Genomic DNA, 21,014 nt, shown 5'->3' with positions numbered 1-21,014 from the left:
CTCATCGGTCATGGCTCAGTGAGCTGTGACCCATGACAGCATCTTTGCCCACTCGGTCCTCAAGAGCTGGTGGGGACAGTGAGGCTGGGAGTGAGTGATTTCAGGATTTTAAGGGTATAGGACACATTTGGAACTGGTGGGGAAGCCAAGCTGCAACATGGATGATGCGCAGAGTCAGGGGGACAGGGTGGAGGGGCTGTTTTGGTTGGCATTAGAGTGCCTGACAGGTCAGAAGGAGACCAGGATCCTGGGGCACACAGGAGCCCCCAAAAGCCTTCATGGTGCTGGAGGAGGGACGTACCCATCACCAGGCCCACCCATCCCTCCAGGGAGGCCATAGAACATCCAAAAAGAGATTTATTCCCCATCAGCCCAGCCAGTGTCCAAGGAGAAGCTTCTTTACTGAGGAGAAACTTCTTTACTTTGAGGGTGCCAGAGCACTGGAACAGATGATAGGGCAGCAACCGTGCTCACCCAGAGAGGAGAAACCCATGGGCTGAGACGGGAGCAGCTGTGCCAGATGTGAACAGGAATCCCGCTCCAAGCTGTCCTCCATCCACATCGCTTCCGCAGACTAGGGAAGTTTTATGAGAAGACTTTTCAAGCAACAGAAAGAAACAACTCGAGTCTTTCACCATGGCTGCAGGGGTGGGCTTGGGTGCTGTAGGGGTGGCGGGGGGCTCGCGGCTCTGCAGGCACCTGGTGACCTGCAGCGTAGCACCCACCTTGGGTCTCCCGCTTTTCCAAGCTGCCTTAATGAAGCCAAGTTTGCAAATGAAACATAATTTCAAAGACAGGCATGTTGTCGGAAGGTCTGGGGATGATGTATGCCTGTTCCTGCTCGTTAGCAGCTGTCTCTTTAATTACCGCAGATGCTAACGAGATGCTAACAGCATATGGTGACAGGGAGAGCAGCCACACTTTGCACCAAAGGACAATTTATTTGTGAGGCGGCCGGGAGGGAGGGGCGAGTGCTGGTGGGGTAAAATCTGCTGGGACTTTTCCCCCTCCTCTCTGTTCCCATCCCCTTTTGGGTTTTTTTACCCTGTTTCCCCCTTGGGATTAATGTCTGTATCTGGAAGGGCTCATTGGGGTGCAGCTCAGGGCCAGTTTGGGCCCTGGCTGAAAAAGGGGCTGTCCACTACCAGCCCCCCTACACCAACTCATGGCTCCAAACTGGTTGGTGCCTTCAACCGTGTTGGGTCCTTTGCTGTTCCTTTGTTCTGCAGCGTCTTTGGGACAAGTGTCTGGTCCAGTTTTTCTCTCCTTCCCACTTATAAGATGGTTGCTGATGTGGCTCTGACTGGAGGGGTTTGACAGTGGGGACACATAGGTGACAAATGGTTTAACTGCAGGAACCTCATTGCCTGGTCCCCTCCATCAGCTGGAGGCTCAGGGTTGGGTTGTCAGCGAGTTGCTCTCTCACTTTTCCTTCCCAGTGGATCTGACCAACCGTGCCGAGGTGTCGTATGGATAAACCTCCTGTGACCTTCTCTGATGTGAGACTGGGCTCCTGGCAGATGCCAGAACTGCGTTGTGATCCCTGGGCAAGAGCCCCTAGGCTGTCCCACTGCTGTGTGCCCTTTCCAGTCCTCAGGTGCTTCTCCTGGCTGGACCAGCTCAAAAGATATGCTGTATCCGATCTACAAAGTCCCCAGACCCAACCTGCTCTTCACTAGCCCTGAATTTAACCTTTTTAGCTTGTTTTTGCCTGTAGAATTAACAGAAATCACCAGGGAGTGTCTGGAAGCTCTGGTAAGCTGAGCCTAGGGGTTGATAGACAAGGGACAACAGCTGGCAGGCTGGGAAGGAGAGAATGAGTTCTTCCACAGGCTGAATTTTACCATGTCCCCCCTTCCTTGCAGTCTTGAGAGGCAAGGCTGGTGCTTGGCACCTTCTCACCCCACTCTCTCCTCCATCCTTTGTGCTGCAGGAGTGTGCTGGGGAACCGCTCTTCATGCTCTACTGTGCCATCAAGCAGCAGATGGAGAAGGGACCCATCGATGCCATCACGGGAGAGGCTCGCTACTCCCTCAGCGAAGACAAGCTCATCCGGCAGCAGATTGACTACAAAATGCTGGTTAGTGCAAGCGGAAGCCTCGCTGGTACTGCTGCTTGCCAGCACTGCTAGGTCCAGCTGTTTCATGAGATCTTGGAGGCACCCGAAGTACTTTGCAGAGAGTGATTTGTCTCTTGTTCTTCTCTCCAGCATCCCTGGGGCGCCTCTTGCCCTGTCTGTGTGGTGCCCATCTCAGCTACAGTCAGAAACAGGGTCTTTGCATGGCAAGGTTTGCTCTTGTCATGGAGCTGAGAAAACCAAACGTGAACTGAACCCCTCTCCATGCCTCTCCCAGGAAACCCCATGGCCCTGACAGACCTGGGGCCACAGATGCTGCTTGGAACATTCAGCGGCTCATGTTTGGTGGGGATCAAAGTTAGAGCCTTGAGATGACTGCAGGAGATGGAGAGATACTTCTCCTCCATATGAGCCATCTCCTCTGTCCAGCTGAACCTGCAGCTGGTTCTTCACCAGTGAAGTGTGCCTGGGTATCACTCAGGCTAGGCAGGTTTTGGTGACATGGTTTTCTGGCCCAGTATTCCTTCACTGATTCTGTGCTGCCTTTCTGGAATAGTTGGAGATTTGAGAGTGGAGGGGAGAGGTGGGGAGGAAGGGGCAACAGGAATGTGCCATGTGGCTGTGACTCCACAGTGGCCTGGGGGGTGAGAAGATGTGGCCTGTAGACAGCTGTAGCCCCGTGGACCTGCCTTTGCACCTCTCACTTGAGTCTTTCTGCCCCTCCTGTGCTGTGCAGACCCTCAACTGTGTGAACCCTGAGAATGAGAATGCCCCGGAGATCCCTGTCAAGGTGCTGAACTGCGACACCATCACACAGGTGAAAGAGAAGCTGCTGGACGCTGTCTACAAAGGGGTGCCCTATTCCCAGCGACCCAAAGCTGGAGACATGGACCTAGGTAAGAGAGAGGCCAGGCACTTCCCCGTGGGCAGCAGGGACATGATTAGGAGCAGAAGTGCCAAAAAAACTGTTCAAGGCAGGAAAATCCACATCTCCTACAGGAGAAGGAACCTGACAGGACCAGAACAGTTGTGCTTGTCCTCTTCTGCTGTGCTGATGGCACTGGCTGTGTGTGGGGACCTCTGGCATGGCAGTGTAGGTCCTGCCAGGAGAGAGGATGGAGAGAGGAGCCTCCTTGGCTCTGGCCATGGTCTGGATTGCGGGTTTGAGGTTGCTGCGGTCCAAGGAGGCCAGCAATAGTTGAGAACAGTGTTAATAGTTCTGTTTCTAAAGGAGGGGCAAGAGAATGAAGAGCAGTGAAGGAAACGGTCGCTGGGGTCAAATTGGTTCTGTCTTTCCTTGAGTAGTTAGAAACAGCTTTTGCCCAACGCCATATTGATCATCATCAGTGCTGGGGTTCAGAAGATGGTGGGAGGACTCTGTTCTTGATGCCCAGACTGTGCTCCTGCCCTCACCTCGGCTTTGTGCTCCAAGGCCCCCCACTAACCACGAGCCCTTCTCCTTCATGGGGCAGAGTGGCGGCAGGGCAGGATGGCCCGGATCATACTGCAGGACGAAGATGTCACCACAAAAATTGACAATGACTGGAAGAGGCTAAACACCCTGGCCCACTACCAGGTAAGGCTGTCAGTGGTGGAGACCACTGAGCTGTCACCAGCTGTTTTGAGCTTGAGCATCTCAGCTTTCTCCTCAGCTTGGTCAGGGCCTGGGCTCAGCTCTCCAGGCCATGCTGCTCATGCAGGGCCATGGCCAGGAGGTCTGCAGTCACTCTGCTGCCCAGGCCCCATGTTTATGGTCCTTCCATTTAAGGAAGCACTAAATGGGGCATGTCCAGAACTCATAGAGGCTGTTTCCTGCTCTGACCTTACTTACCATTTTCATGACAAGGTTTCTGGTGTGTTCCTGTTCTGACCTCTTCCCCTGAGCTGTCGCAGAACTGTAGAATCATAGAATAGTTTGGGTGGGAAGGGCCCTTCCCAGCTCCCCCAGTGCCACCCCTGCCATGAGCAGGGACATCTTCACCAGTTCAGGTTGCTCAGAGCCCCGTCCAGCCTGGCCTGGGATGTCTCCAGGGATGGTTCATCCACCACCTCTCTGGGCATCCTGGGCCAGGCTCTCACCACCTTCAGCATAAAAAAATTTCTTCCTCATGTCCAGCCTGAATTTCCCCTCCTTTAGTTTAAAACCATCAGAGCTTGTCCTATTGCAACAGATCCTGCTAAAAAAATCTGTCTCCATCTTTCTTATCAGCCCCTTTTAAGCACTGAAAGACGCAATAAGGTCTCCCCAGACCCTTCTCTGCTCCAGGCAGAGGTAGATATGTAGGTCTCCTCTGGTGGAGATGGATGTCCCTGGCCTGGGGTGCTGTGTGGCTTCATCCGTCCTGTCTGTTTTCTCCCTGCTGCGGGGCTGCTCCTCCTGTATTCCCCCAGTGTCACAACCTGCTCACGCCACCTCTGTCCCCAGGTGACGGACGGCTCCTCCGTAGCCCTGGTGCCCAAGCAGAACTCGGCGTACAACATCTCCAACTCCTCCACCTTCACCAAGTCCCTCAGCAGATACGGTGAGCGCGCGGGGGCACCCGCCGCTGTGCTGGCCGGGGAGGCAGCACCGGGCTGGGCTGGCAGACCAAGGCCCAGGGCAGGTGATTGTAACTGTGGCTCATGTGAACAAGGTTCCTCCAAACCCCTGGCTCTCCTGCACCGTCCTATTTATTCTGGTGTTGGAAAGGGAGCAGATGCCCTCAGAGACATCTCTCTTTGTGGCGTGTCAGACTCGGGGGATAAAGATGTGTCAGATGACTGCTGCTAAGGGATTCCCTCCCTTTTATTCCCCTGAAATCTAATTAAAATAAGCACAGAGGTACTTTGCCCTTAAATGAGCAGAGTTGAGGGCTCCAGCGAACATGCTGGCAAGTGTTCTTCAGCCTTGGTTTGGAAGGGAATAGTGTGGTCAGCTCAGGCTGATACAGGGGGCGTCTGTGATCCTGGCACCAGCGTGCTGGGAGCAGGACAGACCCCTGTGGAAACCCTTCCACCCTGGTCCTGGCTCCTCTGCATCAGCCAGGCTTGAACACAGCCCAGCAGGCTGTGAGGACAGTCCCAGTTAATGGTGGATCCCAAAGTCCCCTTTTCATGGCCCCAAAGCCACAGCAGAGGGAAGGAGGGTGGAGGTGGACAGGTTGTGAGCGTCTCCCTCTGCTCGGTGCTTGCAGAGAGCATGCTGCGGACAGCCAGCAGTCCCGACAGCCTGCGCTCGCGGACCCCCATGATCACCCCCGACCTGGAGAGCGGCACCAAGCTCTGGCATCTGGTGAAAAATCACGACCACATGGACCAACGGGAGGGTGACCGGGGCAGCAAGATGGTCTCCGAAATCTACCTGACCCGCCTGTTAGCCACCAAGGTATGACCAAGAGACACAGAGCTGCTGCCTGGCTTTTGAAATCTGAATGGGGAAGGGTAGTGATTTGAGTTGTCCAAAAGTCGTAAGCACTGGTTTTTTTATTAGCCTTCTATTTCAAAAGCACAGGAGGAGTGACTCTCTCAGTCTCTTTCCTGAGCTGGAGGTGATGTTTTTGTATGCCAAGTGAATATCCCTTGGGTGGATTTTCCCATTTGCCTTTTACACCATTTGGCATTTTTACTGTTCCGTGTATCCTGGAGCAGCTGCTGGACTGCAAAGCAGAGCTGCCCTGGGGCAGGTGCCCCTTTGGTGTTTGGGATAAAGCTACGAAATCAGTGATGTGGGAAGGGGAATGACCTGGTTCCTCTCTTTGCTGGCTCCAGGCGTTGCTGAGCGGCTCTTCTCTCTCCTCTTCAGGGCACCCTGCAGAAATTTGTGGACGACCTGTTTGAGACCATCTTCAGCACAGCACATCGTGGGAGCGCCTTGCCCCTCGCCATCAAATACATGTTTGACTTCCTGGATGAGCAAGCTGATAAGCATCAGATCAATGATTACGATGTCAGGCACACCTGGAAGAGTAACTGGTAATGAAGAAGGGCAGTGGGACGGGGCAGGGTGGCGGCTAACGATATCACAGCTAATGATACTTCCAATCCCTCCCCCGGCGAGCAGAAATATGTCATTGGAAATGATCCAGAACAAGAGAGGCCCATATCTCTGTATTTCGGGTGTGGGTGAATCCCTTGCATGCCTTCCTGCAGCAGAAAAAATCCCAGGAATGCAAAATGCTCCCTCAGCCCTTCCATCCCCAAATCCCGGGCACCGCGCTCCCTCTGATGGCTGCAGTGGGCTGAGGACCATGGTGGCCGGTTCCTGGCCACTCGGGCTTCTCCATCCTCCGGGCTCCTCTGGAGATGCCAACCCAGTTCTCGTCCTGCCTGTCCTGAAGGTGTTTCCACCTCCCTCCCATGGCTCAGCTGAGCCTGTCCTAACAAAGTCAGCGTAAAGCTGTGGGTGCATCCTCCCTAACCTTGCCCATGGGCTCCACTTACGGCTCTCCGCAAAGCGGGGCCGAGCGGCTGATGAGACCAGGGCTGGGGCAGGCGTTGGCTCCTGCTCCGCAACCCCCTCCCTCGGCGTTCTTCTTTTCTGCTGCCTCACTGATTTCATCTCTCTGATCTTGCCGTTACTGGAGAACGGGTACGTACATTCCCGTGTCTGGCATTTGTTAAATGGCAGCCAAATTGCTTTTGTATAGTTCAGTAACTGTTGGCAATTAGCAGGGCAGGAAAAGAAACATTTTTAAATGGAGATGTGAGAGCACGGAAGTGCTTGGAACTGATTTATAACTCAGCTTTCTATATTAAAAGAAGGAGTGAAAGGCAAAGGAGGAAAAAAAAAAGAATAAGCCCCGTTCCGCAGGGGCTGGGCATGCAGGCTCCTGCATACTAATGCCTGTGCTTATCTCTGGGCGCTAATTCGATGTGTGGAGCTAATTTCTTGAGGCCATTCCCTTCACAAATGAAATATGTACATGCACCCGGTACCCTCATTAGGAAAGTCCTGGGGAACGAAGTGTGTTTTGTCTAAGATAAAAGCATTTGCTGGGCGTTGGTGCTGAGGGATGACGAAGCGGAGGGGCTTTGCGATGGGGGGAGACCCTGAGATGCTCCTGGGAGAGGAGAGGGGCAGTAGGGTTGGAAAACAGAGCCGTGGAGGGTGGCACATGTGTCATTATGCAGCAAACATCCAGTCGGTGGCTGGCCAGGAGACCCGCTGCCTCTACAACTGAGAGCTTCATTTCCAGCGTCTGAGGCTGCCTAAATTCTCCTCTGGTGTGAAATGTGCTAATGAGTCCCTTGAGGAGTCCAGTTAACCCCCTCCTCCGACACAGAGATGTGTGAAATGCCGCGCGGTGCTGTAGACAGGCTCATTGATGCCGGAGAAAGGGACCGTGCGTGGTGTGACCCGCGGGCTCGGAAAGGGCTCTTCAGTGCAAGAGGATCCACGGAGAAACTGCGGATCTGCGCTGCTCTGCTTCGCCTCTGGACTTGTCGGCAGCGCTGAGGAGTTTCCTCCTGGAGACCTGAGGCCCTGTGGGGGTGGGCAGAGGGGAATGGCTGTGTACCCCAGGTTTTTGGCATCGCTGGGGTGCTGGGACAAGCAGCCTGCCCAATTCTGGGTGATGGGGAGCTCCTTCTCCCCAGCCAGTGGTGTGTGTGCTGGCTGCCCTGTAGCGCTCGGTCCAGGTGCTGACTCCTGTTTCCTTCTTCCCGCAGTCTACCTCTACGTTTTTGGGTGAATGTGATTAAGAATCCCCAGTTTGTGTTCGACATTCACAAGAACAGTATTACTGATGCCTGCCTATCCGTGGTGGCTCAGACATTCATGGACTCCTGCTCAACTTCTGAGCACAAGCTAGGAAAAGACTCTCCCTCCAACAAACTACTGTACGCCAAGGATATCCCCAACTACAAGAGCTGGGTAGAAAGGTGAGTAGATTTGGCAGTAGCTCCTTGCGTCACCTGAAGGGCTTACAGGGGATGTACGTGGGTGCGAGGACTTCACACCGAGGGCTCGGTTGTTGGGAAGACTCCTCTTGGCAGCTGTCTGAAGAGAGACCATACTGATGCTTGAGGAAGATGATCATCTCATTTGGGAGATGATGCTTTCTCATGATTGTCTCCTGGAGTGAGATTGCAATGACTGTTTGACAGAGCTGTGTATGAATTGCTTAAGGGGTGCTAAAAGCAGCCTTCACTTTTAGGTTGTGTGGTGGTTTCTGTTGTAAAAACTCCGTCTGTGCTAGGGGCTTGCTAACACCGCCCTTGATTGCTTTCAAAAAGCCGTAAGAAGTCAGCCCTGGACTAGAGAAGTGCCTTTTTTGCACCGTGGCAATGCACTAAAGTTTTCCTGAAATGGTTGAAAATTACCATTTTCGACTCTCATCCATCCGTACGTCTCGCCTGAGATCCTGAGGAGAGCGTGTGCTCCGAGGCAGCGCTCGGGCTGCTGTCGCTGCGCTGAGGAGCAGCTCCCCTGGCTCCTTCCACCACCTCCACCTTCCCCGTCAGCCGAGGAGAGACATCCCTCTGTCCCGCTGAATTAGCACAGCGTCAAAGGTTCGGGGCTTGAATGCTACTGATTGCAAATTGATGCGCTCAAGCATGATGCTGTGCTTAGCTTTATCCTTTTGGGAGAGAAACCTAGGAGATGTCCTCCAAAGCCCTCCAAACAGAACTACTGTTAAAATGTTGCTGTGTTGTAAAGTGGAACTTCATCAAGCTTAAAAACCAGCAGATTTCAGGTTGCTTGTGCAACTTTCTGCTTGTGCTGATATGCTGTGCTATAGATTGTGCTTTTTTTTCTTTTTAAAACCGAGGACCCTTCCCTTTTTCAGCATCTAGACCAGAACCAAGTGAAAGATGTCCAGGCAAAAATAAGCATCATATTCTCTAGTTTGCAAGCGTGGGACTTTGTAGCCTAAATCATCCTTTGGATACTCGCTTGTACACAGTTATTTTTGTCGCACCATTGGCGTGCCTGGTGCTTTGTGGGCAGGCACAAAGACAAGCTTCTTCCCTGGAGGAAGGCAGGGCTTGGATCAGAAGAAAAGGTGCCTCTGAAATAGATGGCTGAGATGAGAGATGAACTGCATTGCAAAATGAGACATTTCTTTGTGGGGGGCTGGAGGGAGCTTTGGAATGGGGTCCTGTAGGAACATCACAAACTTCATAAGGTGAATTCCTCTGACCTTGCTGTCTCTATGACAAAAATACTCAGATATGTGTGTGCCCAGAGAAAAAAAAAAAAGGTATAAAACAGTTGCAGAGTGAAACATTGGTCTAGACATGCTGTGTCCCTGGGGAGGAGGTGAGAGATCTCACGGTGACAGATGTTCTGCCATCACTCACCGCCGCATGGTCCCCGAGGCAGCCGAGCCGGGGGCAGAGCGGCCCCGTGCAGGGTACGACTGTGTCTCCCGCAGCTCCTCTGCTGCAAGGATTTATGGTGTAATTGCCATTTCTGGCTTTTGGCAATGGTTGTTGTCACAGAGCTTTGCAGAGGCGGGATGGGAACAGTGTGGGAGCGGCTGAGTGGGACTGGTGGTCCCAAAAGCGGGTCTGTTTGGGTCAGGCAGCGGCTGACAAAATGGGTGTCCTGCCAGTCTGTGGCAGGAATAGTAAAGGGCTTGGGAGGTGGGGAGCCCGGGGAAACCCAAGGTTACCACTGCCGGGGTCATAGCTGTGGTAGGCGTCCTCTGGAAATGGTGTGTCTGGGATCTTGGTCCACACCAGCCATGCACACTTGCATTGAAAAATCATAGTTTCCTATTGTCCTTTGTGTCATGAGAAAACCTGGAACATAATACTGCTGCATGTTACCTGGACGTCTTTCTGTGGCAGCCAAAACAGCTTTGTTTTTCAGCAAATCTCTCTTGTATGTGCATTTCTTACAAGTCCCTTCACCTATGGGGTTAAAGGGTGGCCAGGGGGGATCTCTATGAGTTTTCTTTGCTAATCAAAGCTGGCTAGAACTGAGAACGTTGGGCGTATTGTCCCTAATAAGTAGTATCAGCTTTAGGAGACATCACTCTGGGGGTGATCTCTCTAGGGATGTAGTGGCTCTCTTGGTGCCTGGTTTGGTTGCAGGTCCTCACCTCAGAGCACCGCACTCTTGGCAGCATTCAGGAAATCTCTCGCATCGCTTTTTGGATGTGAATGAGGCTCCTTGTCAAAACTGCCCAAGTATTTTATCGCTAGCTGAGTTCAGCGCCGTGGGATGGAGTGGATCCTCATATTCATCTCCTCAAGTGGTCTTGCTGCCATCTGCTCCTATCCAAGTGCTTCAGTCGTGTTCCACCTCAGCGTTCAGCTGATGATGCTAATGATGCTAATCACCGTACCAGAAACTGCACTGAGTAGTTTGAGGAGTCAGGAGGAGCAAAGCAAACCTGGGAGGGACTGGCACTCTGTATTTCCAGGTGGTGGGAGCAGCTGGGGCTCGTTTGCTGTGGGTAGGCTTTGTATTTTAATAGAGGCCTGTGGATGCAACCCTGGTTTCCATAAGGACCTGAGCATCCAGGCCACTGGTACATCTGCTTGGTGTAACCCTCCTGCTGAAATGGGATGATGCGGCTTTGATCTTCCTATTTTTTCATGAATATCCTGTTGGATGATCTGTTTTTCCACTACGATTCCAGGCTATACAAGCCATGTCTGGGCTTCCCTGTAATTGCTGAGCATGTCAGTGAAGCAGCTATGGGATGGGACTGCAAATCTTAAGGTGTCATAGGAAATGTAAGGTAGGAACCATCAGAGAAGCACAAAGAAGACAGAAAAGGACAAAGCCATTTGGCCCAGGCATGCCCTAGGACATCAGCTGCCTTGTCTGCTGCCTGGGATCCTTTGAGTTCACAGGAGCATCTTCAGAACCTCAGTTTTCACCAAAAATGAAAGCTGTTGTAGCTTTTGTGTGAGCAACAACTTCTGAGCATGGCCAGCGGCAGTTGTAGTGTGTTGGATGCCTCTTGCTGAGGAAGATGTATCCACGCAGGCATGTATCCCTGCAACACCTGGATGTGAACTTGTTTTGTGTTCATGCACCAAGTATTTAATTGGACGCAAAGGGACATCATTGGCCTTAGCAACACAGCAGCCATAAGAGAATGGTATCAAAGCCTTAGGTGTTGCTGCAGGCATGGAGGATTCTGGTGGATGCAGTTTGGTGGCAAAACATGCCAATGGGATGGGAAGGAGGAAAATGTGTGGTTTAGGAGAGGGTGGGATATCCCTCACATTGGGCTGGGCTCAGCGTCTGCTCCACAGACGGGGTTATAGCGGGTGATCGTAGTACATCACAACTTGGGGGCAGGGTGCTCTTCACCTCGCCTCTCCGGTGGCTCTTCTCAGCAAGCGTCGCGGTGGGGACCCGTCCCCTTCTGTCTGTCCCAGTATCAGACCCGCTCTTCTCTTTCTCCCTTGCAGATATTATGCAGATATAGCTAAAATGCCAGCGATCAGTGACCAGGACATGAGCGCGTACCTGGCGGAGCAGTCGCGGTTACACCTCAGCCAGTTCAACAGCATGAGCGCGCTGCACGAGATTTACTCCTACATCACCAAGTACAAGGACGAGGTAAGACATGGTGGTGGGGAGTCAAGCCTGGGCTGTGAGCTGTGTCCCTTTGTCCTTGTTTCTGCAGTCCCCTGCTTTTTCCTGTAGAAGAACACCCCGATAAATGCAGAATAATGTAGTCTGTGTCTGTGCTTGAGCAGTCGGGAAAGGAAAGGTTTGGGAGGCATGTAGGCAGCACTTTGTTCCCTGTATTTTCTGCGGTGAGTAATGTGGGAAACACCTATTTTTCTACACATTTGGCATGTGAGCTCAGCAGGGCTGCAGAGTTCATGGTGTTATCTCAGTGTGCGTTCCCTCTCCACTGCCACCGACCCGGTGCTGCAGCGGTACCAACACTATGATGATACAGGCGGCATCTGGCTCTGCTCCCCAGGGATGCTGGAGGATGTGGAGGCGTCTTCAGTGCTTGCTTTGTGAACATCAGTAAGAACGGTTAAAAACCCCTCTGTTGTACTTTATACAAATTAACTTCGTAAAGCACCACTCGAATCCACACCTCGCATCTTTTTATTAAAGCAATAAAATATGTAACTACAGTCAAATATGGATCTATACATATAATGTGATAGTATAGGCTTAATTGTCCCAATAAAGCGGACTGATGACTGTGTTTGAATGGTGGCTTGTTTAGATGACAGAGTGCCAGAACATCTCCTCGCTTGAAAAGAGCGGGGAGAGCTGGCATCTCATCCTACAGGAAAACAGGGTCCCCATTGCACCCTGCAGCAACCGTGAGGCTTCTCCTGGTGCCTCTTCGAGATGTGAATTTAGGAAGTCCATGGGCAGGACGTAACAGACCTGGCCCCTGGGTCTCAGGTCAGCGCTGGGACCGTGATGGTGGCCAAAATGCTCATGGAGCTGGATGCTTTGCAAGAGTGAGGAGGAGGCGGTGGCTCTGGCTTGTCTCCAAGGGTGGGAGGAAGCCCTTGGTGCTTGGGAAGGTGCCACATGGCGGTCACTGTGCAGCAGGTGACCATGCACTACTGACCATGGTGGTGGGACCTCTGCGCTGCTCCCCAAACGATTTGGGATGGCATGTCCAGGAGGTTCCCATCTATGTGAGAAGTTGGCCAAAGAGGGTTTTCAGGGGATTTTCCAGTTTATACAACAGCTCTGTGTCTACCATGAGGGTGGAAGAGGAGCAGTTCAGAGAATCTAGATCTGCTGCAGTGCAGCCCTCATCCCTCAGCCATCATGAGGCGCTTGCTTCCTCCAGTCTCAAAGTCCCACAAGCCTTAAATAAATCCTCTGAGCCCTGAGTGAGAGCAGGGAGGGGACCATGTGGCATTCATGAGCTGCCCTTTAGGGACACAGGTCCTCTTCTTGCCCACTGATGGCAGCCTGACATCTGTTGAGCGTCTTGCTGTCTCCGAGCGTCACAAGTGTGTTCACAGCTCTCAGGAACTTCTTTTATTATTTGTAATGGGATTAATAAATCACAGCTGTTCCCTTTGTTTGTTTTCATTCATTAAGCACAATTATATGCAGCCCGATTGCACCCTCTTTGATGCAAAATGGGAGAGAATAATTTTTCCTGTTGTTCAGTGCAATAATATGCTGTCATTGGCTGTGAATGAAAATCATAATTAATTTTCATTTGGGTACTTGCATCTTGGTAATCAGTGGTCCTGGCTCCTTACAGCAGGTGACAAACTTGGCTCTCTACGCTCCACGCAGGTTTCCTTTGAATGCATCGTTTCCCTTAGGACGAGATAAAAGAGGAACAAATAAATGCAAAGGCAGGTTGTGAATCATTTGACACCTCAGCATCCTGGGATACATATCAGGAGAGGCAGAGGAGGCAGGCAGGGGGGGAATAGGCTGCTCTTCTGGACCAATCTAATTTGGTTCCAGCTCGGCCACCTTTCAGGCACGTGGGGTTTTGATTTCTGCATGAGCGTTATTATAGTTATTTCATTCTGCGTGGAGCGTGATGGCCGACAGCGGCTGTGGAGATGGATGGCGGGGGAGTGTCGCTGGCGGCAGGTTTGTGGCGGAATCTATGAGCTCTCACGAGTCCATCTGCATCCCAGGGTCATCGCTGCCAGGGGAGGTAAATCAGCCTGGCTCTCATGGGGGAATTTTCCCCACCTTGGGAGCTGATGCTGGTGTTGAGATGCAGCTTTCCCTCATCCTCTGGGAAGAAATTCCCCCTCGGGCATCTCCTGCTGCCCCAGCAGACAGGGGCCAGCCTGGTCCTGTCCCAAAAAGCCTGGCAGAGGGATACAGAGGCGGTCGGTGGCGGGGGCTGCTGCGTGGCAGCGATGCTGCACAGCACGTCCCGCGCGACGCTCCGCAACCCACCGGCGCCGCAGCAGCTCTTAATCAAAGGGAGCTGATTCCCCATTAAGAAGTTACCTGTAGGGCTCCTGATGGACTTTGCCTGCCTCCTGGTAAGTCTATTAATTATACAACAGTTTGTTTCCAATTATGCAGCCAATGAAATGGTTAATCAAGTCCCCTTTGACGGATGCCTTGATATTTAATTGCAAAAAATTTGCGCTCTCAACGAGCTCGCCCGAGGAGATGTGATTTCTGTCAGGTTTGTTTTTTTTATATCAGCTTTTCTGCCGGCATGATGTTAGTGAGGTGAGACTCCTGGCTGCTGAGAGGGCAACTGCCCCTTCGTTTTACGCTTCATTACTCCCTTCTCTACCCTCCCTCTGCCACCAGCCCTGGAGACATGGTCGTGTCCAGGCCAGGGCAGGGGACGGTCCCTCCACCTGTGACCTGTTGTCATGGCCAGGAGCTTGGGTAGAGAAAGGGGATTTCAAGGGAGGAAAGTCATCTTTGGATGTCTGTGGGTGCACCCCTTGCACAGGAGCGGGGGCTCCTAGCGAGGCAGGTTTTGGTGGTCCACCCATCTGGTGTTTCCCTCCATCACCCCGGTCCACCCTGAGTAGCGATGAGGGGGGATTTTACCACTGTTAGCAGCCGAAGCCTCATGGATTTGTGGGTTTGGTCTTTTTGCACTCATGGAACCAGTTGATCGTGGCCTCTGAAATGCAGCTCCTCCTTCCCTATGACTTCAGCTTTGTTGGAGTCACAGATGTAGTGAGAAGGTGTCATCTTGGTTTTGGGATTTGCCTTCAATCTTATGCTGGGTGTTCATTTTCTTTGTCTCCCCACATTCAAGTTGACTTCTTGTTAGTGTGAAGCAGGTCCCCGGCATTACTGTAGCCCCTTGGGGGTCCCGGGAGGCTCTGTCTGTTGGGGTGGCAGCAATCGGGGCAGTGTCCTCCACCTCCTGCCTCCTTTGGCCCTTTCCTGGCCCCGTTAGGAACAAGAATGAACCCACGCTGCTTCTCTCAAGACCACATTGATGTGCCCCAATGCCATCAATGAGCTAGCATGGCCACGTGAGAAACTAGGAGCCGCTTTGGGTAGGAGGTCATCTTGTCATCTCCTCACCTTCTCTTCTTCTTCTCACAAATAACAAGTGATAGGATGAGAGGAAACGGCCTCAAGTTGCACCAGGGAAGGTTAAGGTTGGATCTTGGGACCAATTTCTTCCTGGAAAGGGCTGTCGGGCATTGGAACAGGCTGCCCAGGGCAGTGGTGGAGCCAACATCCTTGGAGGGGTTGAACAGACGTGGAGATGAGGTTCTCAGGGACGTGGGTTAGTACCAGGGCTGGGTTTACGGTTGGACTCGGTGATCTTGAGGGTCTCTTCCCATCAAATAGCTCTACAATTCTACAATTCTCCCCTCTCTCCCCAGATTTTAGCCGCGCTGGAGAAGGACGAGCAGGCCCGGCGGCAGCGGCTGAGGAGTAAGCTGGAGCAGGCGATCGACACAATGGCCTTAAGCAGCTGAGAAGGCGGTGGCGGTGCCAGCATCCCGGGCGGCGGAGGCGGCAGGAGGGACCGGTCGGCCAGCGGCAGCCGCGGGCAGAGAAGACTTTGGGCTGGGGCCGGCCGGACCTGCGGGAGCCGCCGTTGCCTCCGCACGCTTCCCACGAACGAACAAGGAAACCTCGCGCTTTAGCAAAAAAAAACAAACAAAAAACCACACATGAATCCCGACGACAGCAGCAACATCGATGAGACCCCCCCGACACACACAGATGACCCCCCGATCCATCTGGGACGCAGCAGGGACCTTGCAGAGGCGATGCCGGGTGGAAGAGAAGGGGGTCGCCCTCCATGGACCCACTGGGCATCCCTTGCCCAGGCAGAGCCCCCGAGGAAGGAGGATCGGGACCATGAGGCTTCCTAGGACGGCATTTGGATGTTGTTGTTACTTTGGTGGAGTGGGGGGGTGGGTTGGCTCCTATTTTTACTGTACTTGACTTGCTCTCCCCTCCTTATCCCCAGCTGGCCGCCCCCCTCTCCTCCTCTTCTGTCTTTTTCTGTCTCTTTCCCCCTTCTCTCTCTCTCTCTGGCCTTCTGCCACTAGTGTTAACTGCTATATTTGCACAATTTACACGAGATGAACAAAATTTTTAATTTAAAGAAAAAAAAATATGGGAGGGGAAAACAAAAAAAATATTCTAAAGTTTTTTGCAACAGACTAACAAAAACGGTTTTAAAAAATAAGCTAAAGGACTGATGCTGGGGAGATTTGGGAGTGGGGGCAGTAGGGGTGGGCAGGAAAGGGAGGAATCCCTGAGCTTTGGTATTTCTTAAAGTATGTCCTGTGCCATGTTTTATTTGAATGTTGTTTAGTGCAGAAAAAAAAAGAAAAAATAAGAAAAAAAAAAAAAAAGGTGGGAGTTTTGTTAGCTGAATAGATGCTCTTATTTAAATGCTGCTGGTGTGGTTCTGGAGGTCAAGATCAGAGAGGAAGGCAGATCCCGAGGTTGGTTTTTGCTTTCCCAGGGGATTGCTGAGGGATGGTCGGTGTTTTGTTGAGCTCGTCCTCGTTTCCCCGGCCCGGTGGCCACAGAGATGTCTGGGCCTGTCCCGGGGCGATACAGGGCTCAGGATGGCTACGGGGGCTCGGGAGCTGTTGGGATGGGTTCGTCTTTTGGCAGATCCCCTTTACTTTTTTCCCTCCATCTTCTTTCTGTGCTGATAATAGGGGATGGGACCAGATCCCTGGGGAAAGGGGAGGCAGCTCCTCCTCTCGGGGACCCCCCTGCAAACCTCGCTGGGTGACCAGCCCACGGAGGGACCGGGATGCTCAGACTGTCACCTGCTCCCCACCCCGGGAAGCCCAAACGTGTGCAGGCCTTTCCGCTCAATATTGACCTTTCTTTCTCTGTCTTTTCCTTCTTTCTCCCCCTTTCTCTCCTCGCTGTCACCCCGTCTCCCCTCCGCCACCTCCGCTCTGACGGGGGGTTCGCTGTTAACATGGGGTCTCTCCTTCGGCCGCCCCCTTTTGAAATGTCAGATCCTCGTGGGTTTGTGCTTGCCAGAGATGAAAAGGTGCCGAACGCTGCCCCGAATGGCAGCGGGTGACCAAAAACTTGCAAAAACAGTGAGCAAAAACCCCTTTCCTTTTCTGTTCCGAGAGCTTCCGTCGCTGCCCGCGCCACAGCGGACGGGGCCAAACTCTGCCAGGAGCGGGCGGCTGTCGAAACCCAAGTGGAAAGAAGCCCAGCCCATTTCTGTCCGTTCCCTTAAATTGCAAGTTAAGGGGGGGAGAGGGAGAAATAATGAAGTTTTTAATTAAAAAAAAAAAAAATAAAAGTGTGTATATATATATATGTGGTTACAATCTAATTCTCGTGCCCCAGTGGGGTGCTGTATAGTTAACTGAAGGAGAATCGAACCAATATAAATACGAAATGAATTTACACAGCCGGTTAAAACAAAACAAACAACAACTACAAGAAAAAGATACCAAATGGTCTGGAAGAGATTTCCAAGCCTTTCTCACCATGCAGAACAATCGTTTGAAGCCTGCACATCTCTCATTACGTTGTGATTTTGTTTGGTTTTGTTTTGTTTTAATAAGGAGAAAAAGGAGAAGATGCTGATTTCAAAAAAAAAAAACAACAAAAACCCAACAACAACAACAAAAAAACAACAACAAAAACCACAACCACAACAGCAAAACTATGTTTGAAACAGGAGTAATAATTGTTTCCCAAACCTATGAACGTCGAGCTGTCGCTGGATTTCTGAGAGCTGTGGGCTGTTGCATGACTGTGCTAGATTTTAGTCTGAGTTGATCTTTTTAAGAAACAGAAGAAAAAAGCGTAAAACAAAAAAAAACCTGCAAGTGTTGAATATTAGAGGTTTGTTTAGACCTGTTATCTATATATTTTTTTTAAATTTGAAATTAATTTGTCACTTTCTCGTCCAAAAGAAAGAAAAACAAAGCAAAAAGCAAGATTTCAGAGGTTCACGTCTCCAGTGTGGTACTCGGAGAGCCTTAAAGGACAGCTGTGTGCCCACCCGCCCTGCACCGGGGCCACCAGCATCAACCTGGGCTCTGGTGGGACAAATCCCCCATGGGGGTCCCTTGGGGGTTCCTTTGCCAAACCGGCCGCCGCTGCGATGGGGCAGAGGGGTGTCCATGGTTCCCTTTGGTGCAAGGTTGGCCCAAAGCTGCTTCCTTGCGCCGGTGGTGGTTTTGGAGGTCCTGGAGATCGCCCGGAGGACGGCGGCTGTGCGTTGGTCATTGCGAGCCGGTGGAAGGGGAGCGGTGCCTTTGAAGGCTGTTTCCAAAAGTGCTGTGGGTCCTCCCTGTGTCAGCGGTAAGAGCGGTGTGGGGAGCTTGTGGTGGTGTTGAGGGAGCCAAGCGGGTAGTTTTTGTGGTGATTGAGATGGGATGGTGAGACCCTCCCTGTTGCTGGTTGGAGAAGATGGAGATGTGTTTCTAAGAGCATTTCTTTTGACAACCCATGGTAGGACAAGGGGTAATGGGTTTAAACTGGAACACAAGAGGTTCCACTTAAATTTGAGAAGAAACTTCTTCCCGGTGAGGGTGGCAGAGCCTGGCCCAGGCTGCCCAGGGGGGTTGTGGAGTCTCCTTCTGTGCAGACATTCCAACCCGCCTGGACACCTTCCTGTGTAACCTCAGCTGGGTGTTCCTGCTCCATGGGGGGATTGCACTGGATGAGCTTTCCAGGTCCTTTCCAATCCCTGACATTGTGGGATTCTGTGATTCCTTGTTGGCAAATAAGGGCTGGAAGCACCATTAAGAGCAGAGGGTTTATCAGTCCGTGCTTTCCTGGCAGCGATGTGGGTGCTCCCTTGGCTGGGCTGGAGGGGCGGATGAGTTTGTTGGCTGTGGTGGGCCTGGCTTGGATTTGGGCGGCAGAGGGGTTCCCGGGGGTCATGCCAGGCAGGCTGGCAGTGCCATGGTGTGGCTGTGCTCTCTGGGCTCCCCTTGCTGAGCCCCCCTTGTCCTGTGGCCTCACTCTCCCCATGATGATGCCAACACCCCGTGGTGTGGTCCTGGGGATGGGTTCCCGTTGGCTTCCTCCTGGGGAGCTTTGGGGTGTCTGCGGTTTGCTCCACCAAAGGGTCCCCCCAGCACCTCCCCACCTCTCTGGGGTCCCCTTTTGGCCTCTAATGGCGTCAGCAGGGTGGGCACTGCAGTGCTGCCTGCAGCCTCTGGCGCTTCTTGGTGCTACCTTTGCCTTCTGCGTGATGCCCAGCGTCCTTAATCGTGCCAGGCAGTCTGTCCGTCCCCTCGCGCCCCAGCCTGGCGGGGGGGGCAGAGCTGGGCTGGCCGTCCCCGTCTCACCCTGCCTGGGAACAGGGAAAGGTGCGGAGCAGCTGGGAATCATTTGCAGGGCTCCTCTTACCGATGCTGTCACCTGTGCCCCAAAATGGGGTGAGACAGAGAAGCATCCCCTGCCCTGAGCCTGCATTTTGGGGAGCTCCTCCTCTGTCCCGCACTATTGGAGGCAGCTGAACGCAAGCAGGTCCCTCACTGCTCCCTCCCTCAGCTCACATTGCCTTTTCTCTTCAGTTTGGGGTTCAAAAAGTGCAGTCCAGCCTGGCAGTGTCCCCCGGGCCTGGCCCTGGTGTCCCCTCCAGCAAGAGCCCTGTGCCACCCCCGGGGCTGACCCCAGCCTGGGACAGGGAGCATTGGGACGGGTGGTGGGACCCCCCTCCCTGGGCTCACCTGCTCCTGACCAAAGCGCACAACAAGCTGTCCTTTAAGAAAGCGCGGGGAAACCTAAGGCAGACCCGGCAAAAGGCAGAGAATTTTAATAGTTTTACAAAATTAAATGGAGGAAAAAAAAGAAAATCTGGAGTCCTGATTAACTTTTGTGATTGTTTCAGGCTTGAAGCAACAGGCCAGTGCGGCTGGTCGAACGCCCTTTGATCGTGTAAATATCCTGCTATTTCCTATTTTAATGTTCTTCAGATTTAGTACTTGTAAATAAACACACGCATCAAGGAGAGATTAAACATTTTTGCTAAAGCTGGTGTCTCGCCTGTGTTTTTGGGGGCGATGCCGGTGGCAGGGGTGGGTGGCTTTGGGTCCGGGCTGTTCCCAGGAGCAGCAGCCAAATCTGCAGCAGTGCCGGGGTGGCGCAATACAAACCATGTGGGGACGGGGACCCCAAGCTGTGGCTGTTCAGAGCCCCAAAGCAGCTCTGGGGGCTGCTCTTGGTGCTTGAAGGGGGATTGGACTAGATGATCTTTGGAGGTCCCTTCCAATCCCTAACATTCTGTGATTCTGTGATTGGGATGGAGGGTGTACACAGGGTGGGAGGGAGCTTCTCCATCAGCCGCTTTCCTGGACAGCTTATATCGAACTGTTTTAAAGCGCTGGATTTCACTCGTCGTCTTTCGAAGTGCTTGGAGCTGTTGATGAGATGCGGAGGACCTGAATCCGTGATGCTACAAGCAGAGGTGAAGTGAAAGAGGTAAATACCTGCCCGGCTGCCATGCTGCTCGCTGGGCTCTGAAGAAGCCGAGCGGGACTGAGACAGCATCAGTTCTGCCTCTTGGCCATCCTGGTCCTTCCTCCCATGGGGACATAACGGGAGTATTACACAGCCCCTATTTTAGCTGTAATGCCATTAAAACAAACCCTGCTATAATATTTTTTTTTGGTGTCTTAAAAATATAAGTTTTCTTTTACTAACCTTTCAAATGTTTAAGAAAATCACATTCAAACTTATTTTTATTCAGGTTTCTGGAAGGATTTAACTGAGGGCAATGGGGAAAAGACCCTCACGTCCCCACATTTTGTGACTGCAAACACCATCCTGGCGGCTGTGCGGGAGCCGGTGGCAGGTGAGCGCTGTGCTGGGTGCAGAAACTGTATTAAGTAAGTTTTCAGTCCAACAAATAGCGGGGCTTTCATTGCTTTTGGGGTCTTTTCAAAGCATAGGGTGAGGGTCTCTCCCTGCAGAGCTGGGTTGGGTGTCTGTGGTGGCGTGTCCTGGGTGGATGTGTTGGAGGAGACCCCACACTCCAGCCCCAAACCAGTGGAAGAAGCGGAGCTGACCCCTCTTATCCCCTCAGTATTGACCCTCTTCGGGGGCTTGGTGCTGAGTCCCCTCCTTCCCTAGTGACAA

General features: G+C 52.5%; 1 protein-coding gene across 2 annotated transcripts in view; it reads left to right on the top strand.

Moving 5' to 3' along the window:
- Positions 1-17,531, top strand: part of PLXNA1 (plexin A1) — a 116,004-nt gene extending 98,473 nt beyond the window's left edge. The window contains exons 24-32 of one of the 2 annotated variants that reach the window (XM_082060075.1): positions 1,934-2,080; positions 2,814-2,973; positions 3,550-3,653; positions 4,503-4,599; positions 5,251-5,441; positions 5,859-6,028; positions 7,724-7,936; positions 11,432-11,582; positions 15,302-17,531. In XM_082060075.1, the coding sequence (XP_081916201.1) occupies positions 1,934-2,080; positions 2,814-2,973; positions 3,550-3,653; positions 4,503-4,599; positions 5,251-5,441; positions 5,859-6,028; positions 7,724-7,936; positions 11,432-11,582; positions 15,302-15,397 (1,329 nt within the window). In that variant the 3' untranslated portion in view covers positions 15,398-17,531. Of the gene's footprint in view, positions 1-1,933; positions 2,106-2,209; positions 2,484-2,813; positions 2,974-3,549; positions 3,654-4,502; positions 4,600-5,250; positions 5,442-5,858; positions 6,029-7,723; positions 7,937-11,431; positions 11,583-15,301 lie in introns of those variants that run through there. The other variant, XM_082060076.1, reaches the window with a different exon arrangement.
- Positions 17,532-21,014: the final 3,483 nt, after the last annotated feature.

This window comes from Streptopelia decaocto (assembly GCF_964273445.1).
Source record: "Streptopelia decaocto genome assembly, chromosome: 8".
NCBI classification, from domain to species: Eukaryota; Metazoa; Chordata; class Aves; order Columbiformes; family Columbidae; genus Streptopelia; species Streptopelia decaocto.
Note: the sequence above shows the minus strand (reverse complement) of the source record. Positions and strands in the feature narration are given on the sequence as shown.